Raw genomic sequence first — 20,047 nt, 5'->3', positions numbered from 1 at the left:
TTTTATTTGATCAGGATAGTTAATGTGTCCTTAATGCAAAAGCAGAACATCTTTAGAAGTTTAGTCCATTTAGATGTCTTATAAAAAGACTGCACAAGAAAGGACTAATTAAATTATATTGATAAATAACTACTAATTAATGTGTTTATAATGTATTCATAATGTACTAATTTATCAACAATGTACAGACTGTCACCATATTCTACTAAACATGTAAGCACACACTGAAAACCATCCATGCTGGGCAAACTGTAATTCCTTAACCAGCATCTTACAAAGAACAATGCCCATGTGGACACAGACACAAAGAACAGACAAGCTTTCAACACACACAGGATTAAACAGGTTTTCAGGAAGATGAAGGACAACCAACTGCCCATATCAGAAATCCTAGTCAAAAATCAGGAACCTAAGGAAATTATAAAGAGCACAAAAACCCCTCTGTAATTTGAATTAAAAGGCTTCACACTCAGTGCAAGAAGTCTGCTTTACAAAAAAAAGAAAAAAAGACACTTGCAGCCAGAAAGCCTTGAAGTAGCTACATGAAGAGGCAGGAGAAAGGCTGCAATGTTGTACAGAGAAAGACAGGTTGCTGTAAGTCAAGGTAAGCGGAAGTGAACAGTGTTATTTCTACAAATCAAACAGTAAGACTAACAAAACCCAAACACCCAAACTGTGTGTGAGCCTGTATACATAATATTACACCTCACTCCTGTGAACTGTTTACTCTGTTTACTCAATTCCGAAGAGTCCAGTTTCCTCTCTTGAAAAACTGATTTGAAAACCTCAAGTTCTTATTCTTTTGCATCATTTATGCAAACCTTGTAACACCGAGCACATTTTACACAGTACTGCATTATGCTATGATAGCCCTAAGAGAACCAGCAGAATATGAATTTCTCCATGTATATGAAGAAATAAAAATCAGAGTAGACAAGTATTCTACAGGAGAAACAGGATGAGCTGGGCAATGTGGCAAACAAATACAATGAACAAAAATTGAGAACTTACTCAGACACCTTCTTCAAAACATGATGAAGTATATTTAATGAATTTGCAGGTCTGTGAAAGAAAAGAAATAGCAAAAGTAGTAAACTGCAAGGCTTGTTAGGGTATGAAATTCATTGCTAAAAAACTTACTAAAAATACTCACTTAATCAATCCAAGTTTTTCTCTTAAAGCTGCTCGAGGAATCATTTCTAGCATAATAAGCTTTGATGTAAAAGCATCAATATGGCCTGAAAAAAGAAATTCAATGAATACACTAAAAATAAAACCAGACAAATATAAGAGCATAATTTGCAGACCTAATGCCTTTTTAAAAGGATAAAAAACTTTGCTCTTTTGGCATAGAACAGTGAAAAGTATTTATCAATGTTGCACCATAACAGAGAGTTCTGCATCCCTCACTACGCTCTCCTCAAATCAGACTTCTCTACTGCTAAACACACTGACAATGTAAACGGGAAAAAATAATTACAAAATGTCTATGAACTACTTCCATCTAGTTTGTATAACTGTATCTTGTATTTGAGAAGTGACTGATTGAAAATACTTGCCATGTAGTAAATTACCCATACACTAAGTACTTTTTTCCAACCCATTCTTCAAATAATCTTAATTTAAAGGCCAATTATATTCCATTCACATGAAGGTAAACTGTTCTTGCAGAAAGTTTTGCTTAGGCATTTAATGCAAATAAGTGAATAATGGTCAGGGTAAAATGTTCCCATTAATCAGCAAAGCTTATCACAACTTTATTTACTGCTTAGTTCAAGTACAAGTGCCTTATTTGAGAAGCCTGTCACAGAGATTACTGCCTTTGCAGATGCAGGATTTCCTCTCTGAGTAGGAAGGGCACTTAACAACCAAGCCTGGTGCTTTGCCGGCAGAGCAAGAAGGAGCTCTTTGTTTGATGATAGTATCTCTGCTTTTCTAGAACATCCTACAAAAACAATTGAACTTCACCTCCCTGCCTGCAGTTCCTGCAGGAGGCCATGGTTACATGGTTACATTTCTGTCTGACCCCCTGAGCTGGCCGCTGAGTCACAGCAGAGCTGAGATCCTCCCTCCATCACACACAGCAATGCTGCACAATTATGAGGCACAGACCAAGGTCCAAAGAACTTCTCATCCACACTTACTTGGAAATACAAGGCATGGTTGAGACAGTGAATTAAGCTTTTTCAAGAGCCAAAAACATCTATGCAGTTTACCACTCAAGTCTGCTGCTTTTAAGTTTTAGAAGTTAAAGGCTTAACTGTCTGATCAAGAATGCAAGTTGTAACTACTATGTTAGTAAGATCATATTTTTCAAACCACGTTGTTCCATACTTTCACACTCATACTGTGAGGTACATTTAAAAAGAACAATAAGTTTATGACTTTACAAAATGTTTGATTTGAGAATTATTTCATTATAGAGCACAGCATTTCACTTGAAATAATTCAAATTACAGCATGATTTCAGAAGCTCTCTGCCTTTCTCCTTACAATGAACAGATCACTCAAGTAGTCTTACTATCAGACATCAAATTAGTGACAGAGAATGAAAGATTCACCCCATTTTAAGTTGCCCTTAACATAAGGATATCATCACCCTCAGAGAAGTGTCCCTGGAGTTTTAGGACAAAGCTCTCTGCTCCAAAGAGCCCTCTGAGTAAATCTGGACACTTGCAACACAGCATTTTTCACAGCTCCTTTAGGAATATCAACTGAAAGGCAGAATTTCACAGCTACCTTGCAATATACCAAGAGCAGAAGACTCCCCAAGCAGAATATGATAACAGTTTCCTAATTAAAGCTGTGGTAGATGCTCTTTCACAGAATGGACATTTACTTCCACATATTTCTTTTACCTACCTCTATAATAAACTCCATGGCAGTACCAAGAATCTTCCCCACAGGCTGGGAGTACCCATTTACTGTGCAGGACAGGGACAACCCACAGAATCGTGTGCCTCATCAGAGCCCTCATAAGGAGAATTCCTATGCACCCCAGGGCTTGCTTCTGGAAAGAGTGTACCCAGGAGCTGCCAAACAAACGTGACACTTTATCCCAAGCACAGAAACAGACGTGCTGGAGGCCAGGCCAGTGCAGCCTGCCAGCCCAGGGCACTGCCCGTGCCACAGCCAGCAGGTACCTACAGGAGACACCCAGAGGAAAGCTGGGCTGGAAGGGGAGGGCTCTGTGGCTTCCATCTGCACCAGCACCTGCACACCCAGCCTGCTTCCTCCTACATTCCCAAGAGCCTCCATAAAAATGGGGTGGTGGCTGGATGAGCTGTCTGCAAATTCCTGTGCAAGCCATACCCTCAGCATCCTGTAACTGAGATTAGATAGACACTCACTCCTCCACTCTGTGTACTCAGCAAACATCAGCCCTCTCCCCACAGCTCACTGTCTCCTCACACCGCCTGCCACTCTGGAAATGTTAATAAAAATGTTACTAACGTTTCCTACAGGAAGTCCAACTGCAGTGCAGCTCAATATGCTGGATATATCCCCAGTATAAATACTCAGAATGCACTGAGTACAGGGCTCTGCTTGTTAGAGAGAAGCAATGCCTCTGTATTGGACATTAAGATACAAATAGAGAACTCTGTACATAATTAGCTCTTCATAAGGATTTATTTTTAATGGAATAGAAAAACCACTTCAAATACCACCTCAAAGTTTAAAATTAGAACATTATTTCCATTGAATAAAGAGAGCAGACTAAGATACAGCAAATACATTGGATTTCACATAATTCTAATAATTCTGAGGTAGCCTGCATAGTTTGTAAGTAAAAACTGGAAAACAGAGAAGTTAGCATTTCTAAAATAACATTCTGGTGTGAGCCAACAACAGCAAAAGTGTAATTCAGTACACAAGTGGAAAGATTAGGCAACCAAAGGCCACAACTGCTGCCATAACAACCCAGATTTGTTTCTACAAAAAGTGAGGCAGTCCCCACTGCAGAACATTCACTCACTGTACAAAGAGGATTGCCCTCAACTAGTAGCATGTGCCAAGCATCTTCTAAGTATCAACTGACCACTTTGTTGCAAATTTTCCATTTTAAAATCATATTAATTACAAGATAATTGGTATCAGAAAGCCCTCCATATATTAAAATGGTTGTAAAAATAATCTGGTCACGTTCTTTATATGTATCATTTTTAATTTCTCTACACAACATATATCTTAACAGACATAAAAACTTTCCTGACTTTTAAAAATGTCACTGTACAAACATGAATACAGCATTTTCTACAGGACATGGATACTATTTATCTAAAATTAAAGTTGGAATACCCTCATCCAGCACCCAACAGAAATTTTAGACAAAGAACTTACTGAAGATAGACATGAAAAAAAAAATTAGAAAGTTAAAATAAGAAAGGATATATGGAATATACATACATGTGTCTTAAGCAGAAGCTCAACACATGAACTTACCAACATAAAATGAGCATTCAGAATGCAGCATGCTCTGTGTCCACAGCTGGCACACCTCACTCTCTGTAAGAGCTTCGACACCGTAGTAGACTTGGTACTCTAGTTTTGGCAACAGGAACACGGGAACCACCTGAAAAAGAGAACATAAAAGAAAAATTAGCACTCATTGTCCAAAAACATCCACAATTTAACTACATTTTGTAGTTTATAATAATCATAGCTGAAGCAACAAAGATAGTTCAAAGATTTTGTTTGAAGGTTCACATTCTATGAAATCCACAATACAAACTTTGGTAGAGTACAGAGACTTTACATAGAGAAAAGTGAAATGGACGGGGGGGAAAAAAGAAAAATGAAAAAAAGAAAATTGAAAAGACATTTATTACAAATAATAAAATTCTGCCACTTAGTAATGTTTCCATGTGACTAAATTAATTTCAAGTTTACACTTCTGTGCTCTACTGCCCTCTGCAGCAATTTAAGAAAAAATACACATTTCTAATTAGCTTATTATTATCAGAATTCTGCCATTTATCACTCCTGTCAGAATCTCCCTTGAAATTAGAACCTAATGCTTGGACTCTCATTTGCAATCAGAGGCCACCCTAACGACTGAGTTAACTCTAATGAGCACTGTCAGTTCTCACTGAAAATTCACAGCTTAAATCTCAGCAGAAATTAAAAAACCCAAACAAGTGATTGGTTTCTGAATAAAGAAGCAGTTATTCTCAAGCATTTATGAGCAGTGGATCAATAGCCAAAAGATGGGATTTCTTCAAAACAAGATTCTAAGCAGAGACTCTTGGCCAGTAATCAGTGTTATAATGGTTATTTCCATTTCAAAGAAGCATAAACACCTCAAAACATCTGCCTGCTGTAAATCTGGAGTTCTCAGGAGGGACATACCACAACAAATTTGCTGAATGATTCAGAGGACCCTTAAAAAATTACAAATTATTGAGAATTACAGAATAAAGTTTCCTTCTCCTCATATTGCAAGGAGTATTTGCATTACAGTTGCATTCAAACCACTTAATTCCATGAGATAAACGATTTGCTAAGAAATGCCACTGTATTTCCAAGCAGAACAAATAGAATCTCTTTTTGTGTTCTCTGTTGTTCATTTTATCTCCTATTTCTCTGCTTAACTAGGCATGATAGCAAAGCTGAATCCTGCTTGAAAGTATTTATGATCATGAACATTCTCAACGCCTTGGGCTAAACCCTTAATTACTCCATTAACTTTTAAGAATAGTTCAAAATTACATTTTTTTTACACGAGTATCATTACCCAGGCATATTACTATAGTAAAAAATGGAGAATCACACTTCCTTTACCTTCTAATCAAATAGCTTTAAAGAAATCACAAGTTATTCTTCCCTGCCTCACTATAGCAAATATTTACTTACAGGAGACATACTGCAGAGTCACAACTGTCTCAGTAAAGCACAAATACTATCAAGGACTGGGAACCCCAAGAATGCCAGTTGAGCACAAGTGTTTAAAAAACAAAAAAAGCTGAAAACAAAATCTTTACCTTTTGGGCTTTTCTCTTTTGCGGGGCCAGTGGCAGTGACCTGACTTTGTGCACACTGCAACGCACGAGTAACAACAGCTCATTGAGACTGAAGAGCTTGTACACAACATTGCCTTCCTCGGGGGCTTGGTACTCTGAAGGGTCTTCTTTAAGCAGCTGAAGTTCACTTGGCAGCTTTCCTAGAGAAAATGAATAAACCAGAAAATTACAAGCTTGGACATTCTTTACCATGAAGCTGATTAGCTTTGTTTCCTTGCAGGAGAGTTTTTTTGTTCAGTTTTGGGATTTTTTTACTCTAGGATCTGTTTTGTTTCCTAAGATTTTGGGGTGAAAATGACTTTGTTAGGCACAAAAAAGTCTCTTACATACTAAAAAAAATTAAAAGTAATGACATTTGGGAAACATTCACTCTTAAAGAGTATATTTTTAAATAATCCCACATCATTAGATTTCTCACACAAATCGAGAGACCTCCAAATGTGAGACTCCATTCTTGTAATGTAGTTCAAAAGCTGTTTTTTAAGCCACAGACACTCAGCACAAAGGAGAGAAATATTTATTTACAATGAATGCCTTCAGAGAGCTGCCATCCATCCATCAGATGCTGACTCTCAGGACTGGATGGCAGCACAGGTTTCCACAGAACACAGAGTTCAACTCCAATCTGGACACCAGCAAATTCAAGAGGTGCTACTGGATCTCCCAGGGCAGCTCTGAGTACGTTGACAAACATCCCTTCAACCCTCAGAAACAATTTAACAAAACTTTTCAAATAAACACAGTAGATTCTAAATTGGTGTACTGAAAATGTATCCGATTCTTTCTTTTTTTGTCCTGCAGATATGTGGAAATAGGTGTCAAAACTGCACCTACAAATAGGGATTGCTGTAGTGCTATGGACAAATACATTTTCAACATTAAATTTAGAGTTTATGTACATGCATTCTGTGGGAGATATTATCCAAGGAACTGGAAGTAATTTTCTGTTAGTAAAATATATAACTCCAATCTGGCTTTCTGCAAAATAGACATGCTAAGATGTTTCTCAGCTTGCTATAGAACTCTCAAATTGTAGAATTATGCTTTCTATTCCTACACAGTCACTTTTCAGCATGTTGGCAATATTGGTTTCACAATCTCTATTTAAAAAATTTTTATTATAAAACATCTGAATTGTATATCTTTTTAACAGACAGAAATAAAGCATCATGCCTCTCAGCCTTTCAAACTGAGGGAGGAAACATGGCTTTAGTGATTATTCATTTAAATCAATGAAATGTAGGAAGTGATAATATAATTTCAACTAAAATGGAACTAATTATGTTAACCTATAGATTAAGTAATAACTCCTACATGACCAAACGCACACCTCCTCAGAAAATACCAAATACGTTTTCCCACCAAAAAGCATAGATTGTTGGAATTAAATTTTTGAGAAAAGTATCTGTCCTGGCACCACCTGTCTGGTTTCCTGCATATTTATCTAACACAATAAAGTGTTTCTAACTTCAGCTGTACAGAGCTCAGAAGCAACTGGGGCATGTGAGGAAGACCTCCAGAGCCATGGTCCCCAGAATCTTCACAAGTTGTAATTCTGGGCTAAGGTCCAAGTGCAGCATAGATTCAACACCTAGCTAATTCCCTGAAAACTTGGAGAGGTGGCTTGAAGTGAATCCTCATTTACCTTCTGGGACAGAGTGCTGAGAGTTAAGCACCAGCAACTGAACCAGAAGGCTCAAAACTTAAGGCACATAAATTAAATTTTTCTTTCCATTTTTAATTGTATAATTTGATTAATTTTTATTCTACAAAAATTTAAAATAATTCTACTTTTGATTGACAAGAAACTACTTTTGTATACTATTTTATACTCAAATATTTGAATTTCCATGCAAAAATAACTTGTTCCACTACCAAATGACCTCTTTTCCTTGCTTAAAAACCTTGTACACAACAACTGGTTTCTCTACAGTAAAACAGTATTTCACATTAACCTCTGTGGAACAAACAGCTCCCAGTGCTCCCTTCTGTGTGCAAGACAGTAATTCCCACACAGAGAAGGTACTGTGAACTTGAGTCACATCTCTAAACAGATGTAACAGATGCACTATTGACACATTCTTCAGATAAAGGAGGTAAAGTGTTTTCTGTTCAATTTTCCTCCTCGCGCAATGACCACACTTACTCTTGGGTGCTCCCTCAAAATGCCACGTCCAGGTGTTTCTGGAGGAGCCGGTGGGATTGGAGGCTGGGGCTGGCACAGGTTCTGTGCTGGAGGGCCCCAGTGCTTTTGGAGACTGAGGCAGCTGGGCTGGCACAGCATTAGGATTATCACAGCTCACCACTGGCTCAGGAGCTTTTTGGGAAGGGGCCTTGAGAAGTTCAGTTTGCATTTTCAAAATTTGCCCGACAGGATCCAATTCTTTGGATAACTTTCTTGGAGGTTTCTTGGAGGCCTTTTTCCTCTGATCCATGGTATCTGAGCTGTCAGTGATGCTTGCTAAAGGACTCTGGGTAGGGGAAGGAGATCTGGCAGTCTCTGCTGAGGTAGAGGAAACAGTGGCTGGTACAGCTGGTTTGCCAGAAGGAGTGGTTTCACATTCTGTATCAATCACCAAACGCTCGTCATCCGTGTCACTGCTGCAGAAAGAAATGTAAGTCTGTTTTTCCTGTGCAGCATCAGGCTCTTCCTCAGCACTCACTGCAACAGAGAGAGGATTTGTTTCACTGTCCAATCCTTCCTTGGTCTTGGTATCCTGTGCTGCACCAGTCTCTTCCTCAGCACTCACTGCAACAGAGGGAGGATTTGTTTCAGTATCCAATCCTTCCTTGGTCTTGGTATCCTGTGGTGCACCAGTCTCTTCCTCAGCACTCACTGCAACAGAGGGAGCATTTGTTTCAGTATCCAACACTTCCTTGGTCTTGGTATCCTGTGCTGTACCAGGCTCCTTCTCAGAGCTCACTGCAGCAGACAGAGGATTTGTTTCACTGTCCAATCCTTCCTTCGTCATGCTATCCAGTGCAACATCAGGCTCTTTCTCAGAGCTCACTGCAGCAGACAGAGGATTTGTTTCATTGTCCAATCCTTCCTTCGTCATGCTATCCAGTGCAACATCAGGCTCTTTATCAGAGCTCACTGCAACAGAGGGAGGATTTGTTTCATTGTCCAATACTTCCTTGGTTGTGGTATCCTGTGCTGCACCAGGCTCTTTCTCAGAGCTCACTGTAGCAGACAGAGGATTTGTTTCATTGTCCAATCCTTCCTTGGTCATGCTATCCAGTGCAGCATCAGGCTCTTTCTCAGAGCTCACTGTAGCAGACAGAGGATTTGTTTCACTGTCCAATCCTTCCTTGGTCACGACATCCTGTGCTCTGTTCAGTCCTACCTCCACTGACTGAAAGCTTTTAGGAGGAGAATGTTCTTGAGGGCATGGAATGCCATCTAACGATGGAAGCTGCACGCTGGCACACGCTGAACCTTCTTGCTCAGAAAGGGTGTTTTTCTCCTCTTCATCTCCATTGTTTATGGTGGATGAACTCTTCTTCCCCATTTTGAGGCCATGAGATAAACTTTTAGCAGTGTTACCAGCTGCAGGAAAAGTACCTTCTGTTTTACAAGTTCTTGAGAGCTTGGTAGTTGCTCCAAAAGTTTCAAGCTCTGTAACATCATCATCGAAGTCCATCCCTGTGTCACGTGTAAGAGGAACTGTCCTGCACTGGTAGGTATCAGAACACACCTTAACACAGGGATGAGAAAGTAATATAATTAATAAACTCTTTAAAATTAAAAAAAAATAAATCAAAAACTATAAAACAAATCAAGAAACAAGACATCGCCAAACTGAAAATATAAAAAATGTTCTACCATTCATATCTGACTGTTAGGAAAGAGGAGCAGTAATTGAAAAACAATTTTTCTTGTTTAACTTGGAATATCTTGGGTCCTACAAGTTGAAAGGTCTTTCTAAAGAGTAAAAGTTCACAGAACTCTTTCTACTGAAGTGGACTGATCAAAAGACATTTTAATGAAGTAAACATTAAAGCTGAAGTGCTCATGTAGAAGCATCTGAAGGAACTAGATAGACATTTTCTCACAGGGTCTGTAACTCAGCAATAGAAAAACCACCAACAGAAAACTTAAATTTCCCTTTATCCTAAGAAAACTTAGGAATTTTAACACAAGTTTTTGGTTTTGCTTGTTTTTAAGAATAGATGAACCTACATCATCCCACTGTAACAGGTTGTCCTCAGCTGGTTCGTCCATTGACACACAAGAAACCTGAACAGAGGATGTTTTAGTTGCCAGGAAATCCATTGGAATTTCATGGAAGATTTGATTCCTCTCTCTTACTGTCATTTCTTTTCTCAGCAGAGGTGGATCAACGTAAACTATTTTAGCTGGTTTGCTACCTTTCCAAGAATGAAAGGAGATTGAGAACATATTAAATGAAGGAAAAAAGACTGTTGGATAATCTAAATAATAAATCTTTCAACTTCCAATTACAGTCATATCCATGCACATGCACACCAGAAGAAATGAAAAATGATCCTTTCATTCATTAACAACAGAAAATAAAAGCATGTCCAGATATGGTGCGAATTATTACGATCCTGCAGCAGCAATACACACCCCATTAATAGCTGAACATATTTCAAATGTAGCTCTAAGTAGAGAATTTGTAAAGTAAGAACTGAGAATTCATCATTTCCTATACAGCATCATATCATCAAATGTATCCTGTTTTCCAAAAAGATTTTTTTTTCCTTTCTTGTTTGAAAGTCAATTATTTTTTTTTTTAAAGTCTCATTGCCCAGGTGATAGCTGCAGTTTATTTCTCTTCTGATCAGTTAACTCTGCCCAGGCTCTGATGCCCCACTCCTCTGTTTGCACCTTAACACACTTACATATGAATCACCCAAAAATAAAGCAATACCCTGCCCATCACAACAGAGAAAGCCAAGGCACATGGAGAACACAGTCTCCCTGTTTTACAAAAAAAAAAAGTAAATTAAAGCAAGGAGTTGGTTACAGGGAAAAGTGGAAAGGGGAGGCACAGGGAAACCATTTAAGAACCTCTGTGTACTTCTAGCACAATCTGAATGCCCTTTAGCTGTTAATTTTGGATCCAAAAATTAAGTTTAAAAACCATAATGCTGCTATAAAAGGAATCAGGCATTATCTTCACTGATAAAGTAATTTAATTTCACATAGGAAAGTGAAAATCTGTAAACGCTGCAGGTATTTGATAGCTTATTTACTACCTGTAAGTCTCCTTTAGAAACTTGAGTAAAAAGCACAGAAGGACAACACCACAAACATTATAAATACTTGAATAAACTGTACTATGTTTAAAAAAAGTATTAGGGAGGAAATTTCTATTCAGATTACTGAAAAAGTGCTTGACAACTAAAGTAAAGCAGTCAGATGAGTTTATCAGCTTATTAACACATTTTCTGTTGCAATTGAAAATGCTATCTTCATGGACATTTGTTCCTTATTTACTATTTTATGATGTAAATAGATCCTTTTAATTCCAGCAAATATTTGCTCTTACATAAAATTTCAGAATTTCTCTGTTTTTTTAGTTTACTGAAATAAGTTCACTTGATAATTTTAACAGCTTCATGCAATTGTTTTCTTTCCAAGGAGCACAACTGACAGTTTTGAAAAGCAAAACTGGTTTTAACTTTTTTGTTTTGTTTTGGCTTTTTTCTTCCCCAGGTGGAAAATAGTTGAATGTCCAAATTCAAAGTTTATGGCGGTAACTGTAGAATAACAAGGTGGAAAAAGGTATAGGAAATGATATCCAGTGACCCAGGATCAGCTTTCCAGTCTTTTTGCACAATTCCCCCATAGGTTTAAAATAAAAACATCCCATACCTGCAACAGTGATCATTTTAACACGAACTGGAATTTCCCACTGTTCCTTGTAGTTTAGTCCATGGTTATTCAGTAAAGTAAATAATGACTGATCACTTAAAACAACTTGAGGACAGTATTTCAAAGCAAGTTTTTCTGCATTAGAATCTGAACTAATATCCTAAAGAGAAAAAAAAGTGATTTCTTTCAAAGACCTTCTTAAGAAATACACGTAAATTTAAATTTACAAGACAAACTCCAAACTCAACCAAAAATGGATATATACAACCCCTACCCCAAATAAAGTCCAAAGACTACCACAGTGCCAGGCTTCAAAATGAAATGAAAGAAAAAAACTTCCCTGAAGGTTTTCAGCTGAATCTTATGCATTCACATTGCAGCATAAGAAAAGACATCTTTTTAACTTGTATTTTCAGTTAATTTCTATACATTTGAACTACCAGCTTGAATAGGAATTTAGAATATCATGAAATATGGGAGTGTGCTGAACAAAAAAAAATAAACCCAAACCAGATTAACTGACAAATATACACTACAGATCTTCTTACAGGTAAGCAACAGGACAATAAAAACATCTAATATTTAAGTCTGGTGAAAACTGCACAGTTGTTTCAATAGTGATTAGATATAAAGAATCTTAAATATAAAACCACCAAGAACACAAATTCAGAATTGAAATGATAAAATTGTTAGACTTTACAAGTACACACTGCCATGAAGGAAGGAGGCTGGGAATGCTCATGAGGTTGAAGAACCTCATCAAGGACTAAGAAGATAATGGGAGCACAGGAGCACTGAGAGCCAAGAGAAAAGTAAGAAAAACCAGGTATGTTCTTTTTTCTGCCATCTGAGATCATCAGAAGGGCTCTGTTTACAGCTCTAACATTTCTGGGGCTTATACCATTCCCCTGCATCACCTCTGCTCCTTTCTTCAGCAAGTGTCTCTGAAATTACAGTGCTTCTGTTCCAAGTTTGGTTTTTGCTATGTGAAAACTCCTTAAATTAGCTGATAAAAAATTATGTGGAATAAACAGTAAAAAAACCTCAGCTGTACAGAATGAAAATGCCCTGATTTTTGCAGAAGAACACAAACAGAAATACCAGCTATTTAATGGTCCAATGCAGTCTAAAAACTGTTCAGCACATAAAAAGGATCAGATTGCACTTCTGTACAAAACATGCCTTACAAATGACAATAAAAAGGTTACTTACATTATGCATAACACGAGCCTTTTTTTCTGGGGTTATGATAGATGTAACAGTGCTATAATCTGTGGGCAGCTGAACAGCCATGGGAGGGAAATATATTATACCATGTCTTGCTGTACCCTGGGGGAAATGAAGCAGAGTCAAAAAACAGCTTTCACAGCAATCATGCTCACCCAACACTGCACTTCTTATGAAGAAAAATATCAGGAATTTACACAGGTGCATTATAAAGTTATGTGATACGAGAAAACATAATATTAACATAATCTTTTTATGGCAAATGTCTGGTGAAAAGGGTTAATAGACTTAGTATAAAAACAATTTTGTTAAAGTTTTAATGAAATATTTTAAATTACAAATTATAACTGCTAGCTCAAGAACTTAATAATAGTTGCAAAAAATCCCTAATCTTTGCATAACATAATTCTGATGTAATTCTACTTACTTAAAAAAACCTACAAACCCAATATGTGTACATAAGGTATTACCATTGCAAGAAGATTTTTTTCCAGCTTCAAGGTCAGCTCTGTATGAAACTTTCCTCCCATGATACTCATGATCTCCTGCAGGGTGTAACACTCTGGATACTTCTGCACATGTCCAATACATGCACGTAGCAATTCCTAACACAAAAGAAAAACAATTTATGCATTTGTACCTTTCCTAACAATTTAATATTTGAAAAGCTTTTTCTGCAATTTCAAGTTGCATTTAAACACTTCCAGGAACCAATACAGATCTTTAATACTCTTACAGTCACTGCTATGGGAACTGCAATATATTCCAGATTCTCCTCAGCCCTTCATAAGGGAGGCTGACAACGTATGCACACAGCCCAGGCCAATCATTAAAAACATGCAGTTTAGTACAGTCTGAAATGTGTTAGACCAGGCGATTTTCCTTTAGTTTAGTTCCTTTAGTTTATTTATCTTGCCTTTTAAAGGAAGTAATTTTTTTGTGTAACAACCCAGCTTACACTAAGCCTAGGCAAAGGTCACAAAGGTAAAGGCATAGGATGATTCCATTTGTGTTGAAACTTGCTAGCACGTCAGCTCTAAATAATTTTTTACAATACTTGAATTGAGTATTTAGTATATTTAGATTTTATTTAGTAACTAGAATGAATTATTTCTGCAAGTATTGCTTAAAACAAAATATGGGCTTCTATTTAATTTTTAAGTCAGGGTATCAACAATAAATAGGACTTGAATTCTGGAGACACATTTTGTGACCAGATGAGAAGACACAAAATTGCAAAGCCAATATCAATATTTAGGGGGCAAAAAAAAAAGAAAGCAGGATGTTTGTCTTCACATGTGCCCAAACTGTGTTAACCCTCTAATGGGAAAGTTTAATGAACCTACATTCTTTATTTTTTTTCAAAAATGTGCTATAAACCCAGGAATGATACATGCAGTTGCATTCATGTTTGATCTCAGAATCATCAAAGTGGATATTTAACACAGCATGAACTTGCAGACTGAACTTTATGATTAAAGCCTGAGTAACTTCTAATTAAAGTGACTATAACATGCTACTAAGTTTTCCTGTGGAGGAAAGCTGAACATTCTGTCCAGCAGCGTATATCTAGGAGCCACTTCTTAACAGAAATGCACACTTAAAGTGCAGCTCCTCCTTGCCCAAATATATATTTATTTATTTGATGAATAAATATTTTTGCAGTATTGTAAAAAAGTCATTTCCCTTCTATTATACCTTTTTGGCTCCAAAGAACCACGGGCCAAGCCACACTGTGCAGCATGAGGGAAATGGCACTTCCCCAGCTCATCCCAACAGGAAATCAGCAGGTCAGGGAACATCACATCCCAGGAGCAGCTCTATATCCTAACCAGGATCCCAAGACAATTTTTAAGAAGGGCTGGAATTAAGCATGGCATTGGTAATTACCTCAGTATAACACAGAGCATCTTCAGAGATGGCATCATAATCTTGAGCACAGCTCTTTGCAGCGTTTTGGGCAAATTTCATGAATTCTGCAACTTCATTGTTTACTACTTCTTTCATTTGCTGGGAGAAGGAAAAATCTATTTTTAATACAAAACAGAATTCTCTATGCTAGATATGCAACCAACAAAATTTCCAGAGAGACAGTACAGGTAGTGATATGAGGGAAAGAATACATTCCACTTGCTACTCACTTTGGCAAGTATTCAGTTTCACTTGAGTAAAAAGAAATTTTGCAAGGCCCATTTCCTTAAAAAAAAATTCCAAACCAACAACACACCATCCCCAATAAACAGCAAGTCTTTTGATACCATGACTTACAAATAGAGAGGTTACAAAATACGGTTGATGAAGTTTACACTACAAAGTCACAAAGATATCTGAGTTCTGATTTCATGAGAAATTACAAGTAACAAGAACACAGTAGTTACTGATGTGCCTGGAAACGATATTTCCTTTGTTACAGCATAAAATAAAGAAATTAGCATTAATAAGGAAGCATGGGAAACCAAATGCAATGGCTCAAAACAATTTGCTGATTAAATACATTTTACAGGACTCAACTATAACGCTCCTCCCACCCAAGATGAAGGTGGCCCATTCAAACACATTGCTGAGCCTGCTGCTGCAGGGGTGGACTCAGCCTCCCTCCCCTGTGAGCACAGCAGGGCCCTCCCTGCTAATGAACAAAGCTGCTACAGCTGCCACAGATCACATCAACATGTATCCATGGCTTAACACCTTCAAATGCCACTAGGAAATACTAAAATTACAGTAAGGACAACTTTTAACTTCCTCTTCCTCAGGAAAAAAAAAAAAAAAAAAAAGGGCTTTTTTGGGGAGGTTGGGTGGCTGTTTGGTCAGTTGTCAAAGATCTACACTTACCCTCAGTTGTTCAGGTCACTTAAAAAAAAAACCCCAACAAAACAAAAAGCCACAAAACCCCAATTTCAATGAAATAACCAAATACACTTTCAATTTTTATTAAAAAGCTTATCCTGAATACTTCAAACCTTTATTACCTTTCATAACACCATGAATTCTGTGACAAATTAATTATGACAAATTGAACTGAAAATCAATTTTTCCCTTTTCTTTTATTCTTAGTAAGAAAAAAAATTGTATGACTCCCTTTGTGAGCGTCATATGTTCATATCTTACCATGTATGTGAAAAATTCCCTTTGACTTTCTGCATCAACTTGGAAACGGTTTCTTTTTTTTGAGAACTTAGTCATCAGGTACAAGTATGTTTTCTGCTCCTTCTCAGTCAAACAAGAGGTAAATGGATAGGGGAGTCTGGGTTCTGGAAAAGGATGGTCATCAGCTGGGCTTTCAGCCTCCACCTCAAGTGACTCTGTAGCCTGCAGGCTGCAGGTCTGTCTGTTTTCTGAAGAATTTGCCAATGCCTCTGCTTTTTTCTTTGCTTCTCTGAAAGAAAAGTAACAAATGAAAGAATTTTCAGTCTTCACACAAATAATAATATTGGTCAGAAACAACAAAGGCGGCTGTGCAAGCCTGAAATGCTCTGACAGACACTGCTATTCCAATTCCTATCTGTGGACTGTTCCTATTCTCAAACTCCACCCGTACAATCAGATTAAGCCTCAGTGCCAGCAGAGGTCTGCAAATGATATAAAATCAAACAAACAAAGGGTTTCCTTTAAAAAACCCCCACAAACTGGTGTCAACAAGCTAAATATGATACACATTCTTTGTTCTGGAAACAGACATTATTAATGAAAAGATAGAGAATCTCCAAATTTCATCAGTCAGTGATGGCCACTGTTCAGAAACTGTATCCACTCGGAAAGGCCAGACTTGTCACTCAGTTCTGATAGAAAGGAGAAAGATTTAATTAGAAATAGCCTTTCTTTCACTGCAGAAGAAAGAAATTAAAATTATTTCCTTGTAACAATAGAAATTCCAGATTTCAATGAAGAAATTCTCACAGAGTACACAAATCAAGCATTTAATTTTCTACTCTAAACAATGCTGAAATCAGTCACCAAAAATAAGAGTAGGCTAGGGCAAGGGGCATGGCTGTTCTAACAACAATAAAGAAGTAACATAAAGCTCCTTCTTAAAACAACTCCAGTAAACAAAGGCCAACCAGCCTAGCCCGGGTCTAGTTAAAATATTTGTACTTAAGAGAGAAAATATTTAAGGCTAACAAAATGAACATTAACTGGTGATCTTGGAAAAAGCATATTTTTAAGATACTATTTCAGCAGCAGAAAACATCTCAAGTGTCATTCAAACCCAGCAGTATCACATCCTCAGTTCTTAATAACACTTCACAGCTGTCTCTCTAAATATGAGAATGTGTCCATCCTTGTGGCACAAACTGGCAAATTTAATTAAGCTGTAGCAGCAACAAGATGCTGACTCAGATATGCCAGTGTAAGAACATCAAGAAATTCTAGCAGCTTAAATTGGCTATATTCAGCACTGAATGGAATGGCAGCACATCAAGATCATTTCAGTATGCACTGCTGTCACAGTCTTCATTGGGGTGCAAACCAAAATAATCTGACAGAGCTTTTCTGTCCATATTTACAGCATTATACTTTATTAGAGCTGACGGCTTAAATTTTCCCCCTTCACTTTATCAGCAACCTGCTTTCAGTGCCTCTACACCAAGAGAAAATACACTTTTGTAAATATCTGTGAGAAACTCCCACAAAATTAGCAAATTTCCTCCAGCTTTTACTTTCATGCTTGCTACAACAGGTTTAATTTCTTTTTCTCTTGATTCTGGCCACACAACCCAGCTCCCCCAATTTCTGATTTTTACCAGGTGCAATCTCTCTGGCTTCTTCTGGCTGTAAACCCAAACCACACACAGCTGGCCACAATCCCCCTCTGGAGAGCCCACAGCAGAAAGTCTTTTAAGGAAGAATCCCACAGTAGCCTCAGATGTAGCAGTAACAAGCTGTGAGGCTGTGCTGGGATCTTGCCAATTCCAGGGAAGTTGCTCCAATAGATATCAACCAGAAGAGCCTTCCCCAGCTAAAGGTGTGGGATGAGGTGATGTAACAGGCACCCCTCAAATGCACAATCTCATTGTCAGTTCATAAAAACACAGTAATTCCCCTTCTGAACCATTTCCCCTTTACATGGGTTCCCATCCACCAGGCATCATGTTCACCTCCCTTATCAGCTTAGTAATGTCTTAAACCAGAGTCTAAATACAGTCCTCCAAATGCTGAGATCCAGCAGCACAAGCCACACTTTTCTCTGTGTGAAATACATGTTATTCTACTTCCTAAACCTAAGAAAATACAAAAATGACACCAAAACTGCAAAAACCACACTACCTGTACCACCTGTGTTCACACAGCATCACTTCCCAGACCAAAGGACTCAACTGGGACTCCTCCTGCTCTCTGAGGTTTCACAACAGATAAAGCACAGCCAACAGCTGGCCCCAGGAGTCAGTAACAAACCCCTGTGTGCCAGACAGGCAGCTTTCCCCAAAACAGGCTGGGGATGTATCCACAGGATGATAACAAAGAGCACAAAATGGTAAAACAATGTACCTGTTTGATAAATGCCAGAGTTCAGAGAGGCTCGGAGACAAGGAATATTTTTCATAAAGTTCACGGGAGAAAAATACTTCTTGGCCATTTTTTGGTGCAATATCCCTAATAAAAGAAATTTTGAAAATAAATATATTACAAAATAAAAATATATTAATATATTTATTAAATATAAATATATTGCAATATAATAAATATATTGCAAAAATTTAAGGCCATAACTGCCCCTGAGAAACATAAACAAGAATTTAATTTATATGAAAAAAGAGGCTACCTATACAGTGGCTCTAGATTTCCTCTTTATGGCAATTATGTATGTACTAATGCCTTATGTTCTTCGGTAGTAAAATATATATCCTTCCCAGTACAAAAGAATTTCATTAATACAAGATATAAATTCTAGGTATGGTGAGACAAATTCTGATGACAGTTTCACACTTTCACACGTGCATGAATCACAAACAAACTTTTGGGTTGAAATCGCTGGGATTTTTGAGAAAAATACACCGATTTTAACTCCTCAACTCCTGACCTTCTTTATTACCTTTTTCTTTTACAGCCGTTCAAGTGAACGGGGTTTATACAATTCCAACGTTCCTAACTATTGTGAAAGGTACGAGCATAGATTTACGCTTTACACCACAGATTAACCCCAGAGATGCGAGGTGGGCTGGAATTAAAGAGCCGAATGACGTATTTGCAGGGCTTTTTGTATCAGCAACAGGAGGCAGGTCCGTGCCCAGCACACTCGCCGTCTATCTCCGGGGTTCGCTCCCGGCCGGCCCTCAGCCCGGCGCTCCCGGCCCCGCCGCCACAGGGAACGGCGCACACGCCCCGGGGCGGCGCCCGGCGGGGTAGGAACAGAGCCCGCCCCGCTCTCCCCGGGCCGCGGCGCGCTGTGCTCCCGGCGGGGCAGCGCGGAGCCGTGTCCCCGCCCGCGGCTCAGGGCAGGGCGCTCAGGGAGAGGGAGACGCGCTCACCATGTCAGCGGGGCCGCCATCTCGGCACAGCCCTCGGGGCAGGAGCTTCGCGCTTCCCCTTCTCACCGCCGCGCGAGCCCGCCTCAGGGAACTGGCCAATCAGCGCCCGGCGTAAGGGTCAGGTGTTCTGAGTCAGCCAATGGGGACACGGGCTCGAGCAGAGCCTCAGAGTGCGGCCGCCATTTTGTGGCGGGCGGGGCGGATGAACGCGCGGGGCCGGATTGTGCGGGAAATGTGCTCCACCTTCACGGGCGGGGCCGAGGCGGAGCCTGGGCAGGAGGTGGATGCCTCGGGCGGCACGTCCCGCCCCTCCCCGGGTGTTTCAGAGGTGGGGCCTTGGGCAGAGGGTGGGTGTGCCGGGTGGCTCCTCCCGCTCCGGGTGTACAGATGTGGGGGAGGCCTGGCACTGAGGGGCTGGAGCCGTGTGAGGGCCGGAGTGCCCATAGAGGCGGCGTTCATCAACTTTCTTCCTCTCTTAGGCGTTCAGTTTC

At 38.9% G+C, this 20,047-nt stretch overlaps 1 protein-coding gene across 2 annotated transcripts in view; it reads right to left on the bottom strand.

The window, feature by feature from the left end:
- Nucleotides 1-19,637, bottom strand: part of LOC310914868 (annexin A2) — a 59,733-nt gene extending 40,096 nt beyond the window's left edge. For both annotated transcript variants that reach the window (XM_083871338.1, XM_083871334.1), the window contains exons 1-13: nucleotides 19,557-19,637; nucleotides 18,577-18,681; nucleotides 16,198-16,465; nucleotides 14,980-15,099; nucleotides 13,560-13,694; nucleotides 13,075-13,191; nucleotides 11,863-12,022; nucleotides 10,204-10,391; nucleotides 8,167-9,718; nucleotides 5,982-6,160; nucleotides 4,444-4,573; nucleotides 1,154-1,238; nucleotides 1,012-1,062 (exon numbers count right to left, since the gene is read on the bottom strand). In XM_083871338.1, coding sequence (XP_083727464.1) covers nucleotides 1,012-1,062; nucleotides 1,154-1,238; nucleotides 4,444-4,573; nucleotides 5,982-6,160; nucleotides 8,167-9,718; nucleotides 10,204-10,391; nucleotides 11,863-12,022; nucleotides 13,075-13,191; nucleotides 13,560-13,694; nucleotides 14,980-15,099; nucleotides 16,198-16,465; nucleotides 18,577-18,681; nucleotides 19,557-19,576 — 3,110 coding nt within the window. In that variant the 5' untranslated portion in view covers nucleotides 19,577-19,637. The remainder of the gene's footprint in view (nucleotides 1-1,011; nucleotides 1,063-1,153; nucleotides 1,239-4,443; nucleotides 4,574-5,981; nucleotides 6,161-8,166; nucleotides 9,719-10,203; nucleotides 10,392-11,862; nucleotides 12,023-13,074; nucleotides 13,192-13,559; nucleotides 13,695-14,979; nucleotides 15,100-16,197; nucleotides 16,466-18,576; nucleotides 18,682-19,556) is intronic.
- Nucleotides 19,638-20,047: the final 410 nt, after the last annotated feature.

The sequence above is a fragment of the Zosterops lateralis genome, assembly GCF_965231275.1.
Source record: "Zosterops lateralis genome assembly, chromosome: 13".
NCBI lineage: Eukaryota > Metazoa > Chordata > Aves > Passeriformes > Zosteropidae > Zosterops > Zosterops lateralis.
Note: the sequence above shows the minus strand (reverse complement) of the source record. Positions and strands in the feature narration are given on the sequence as shown.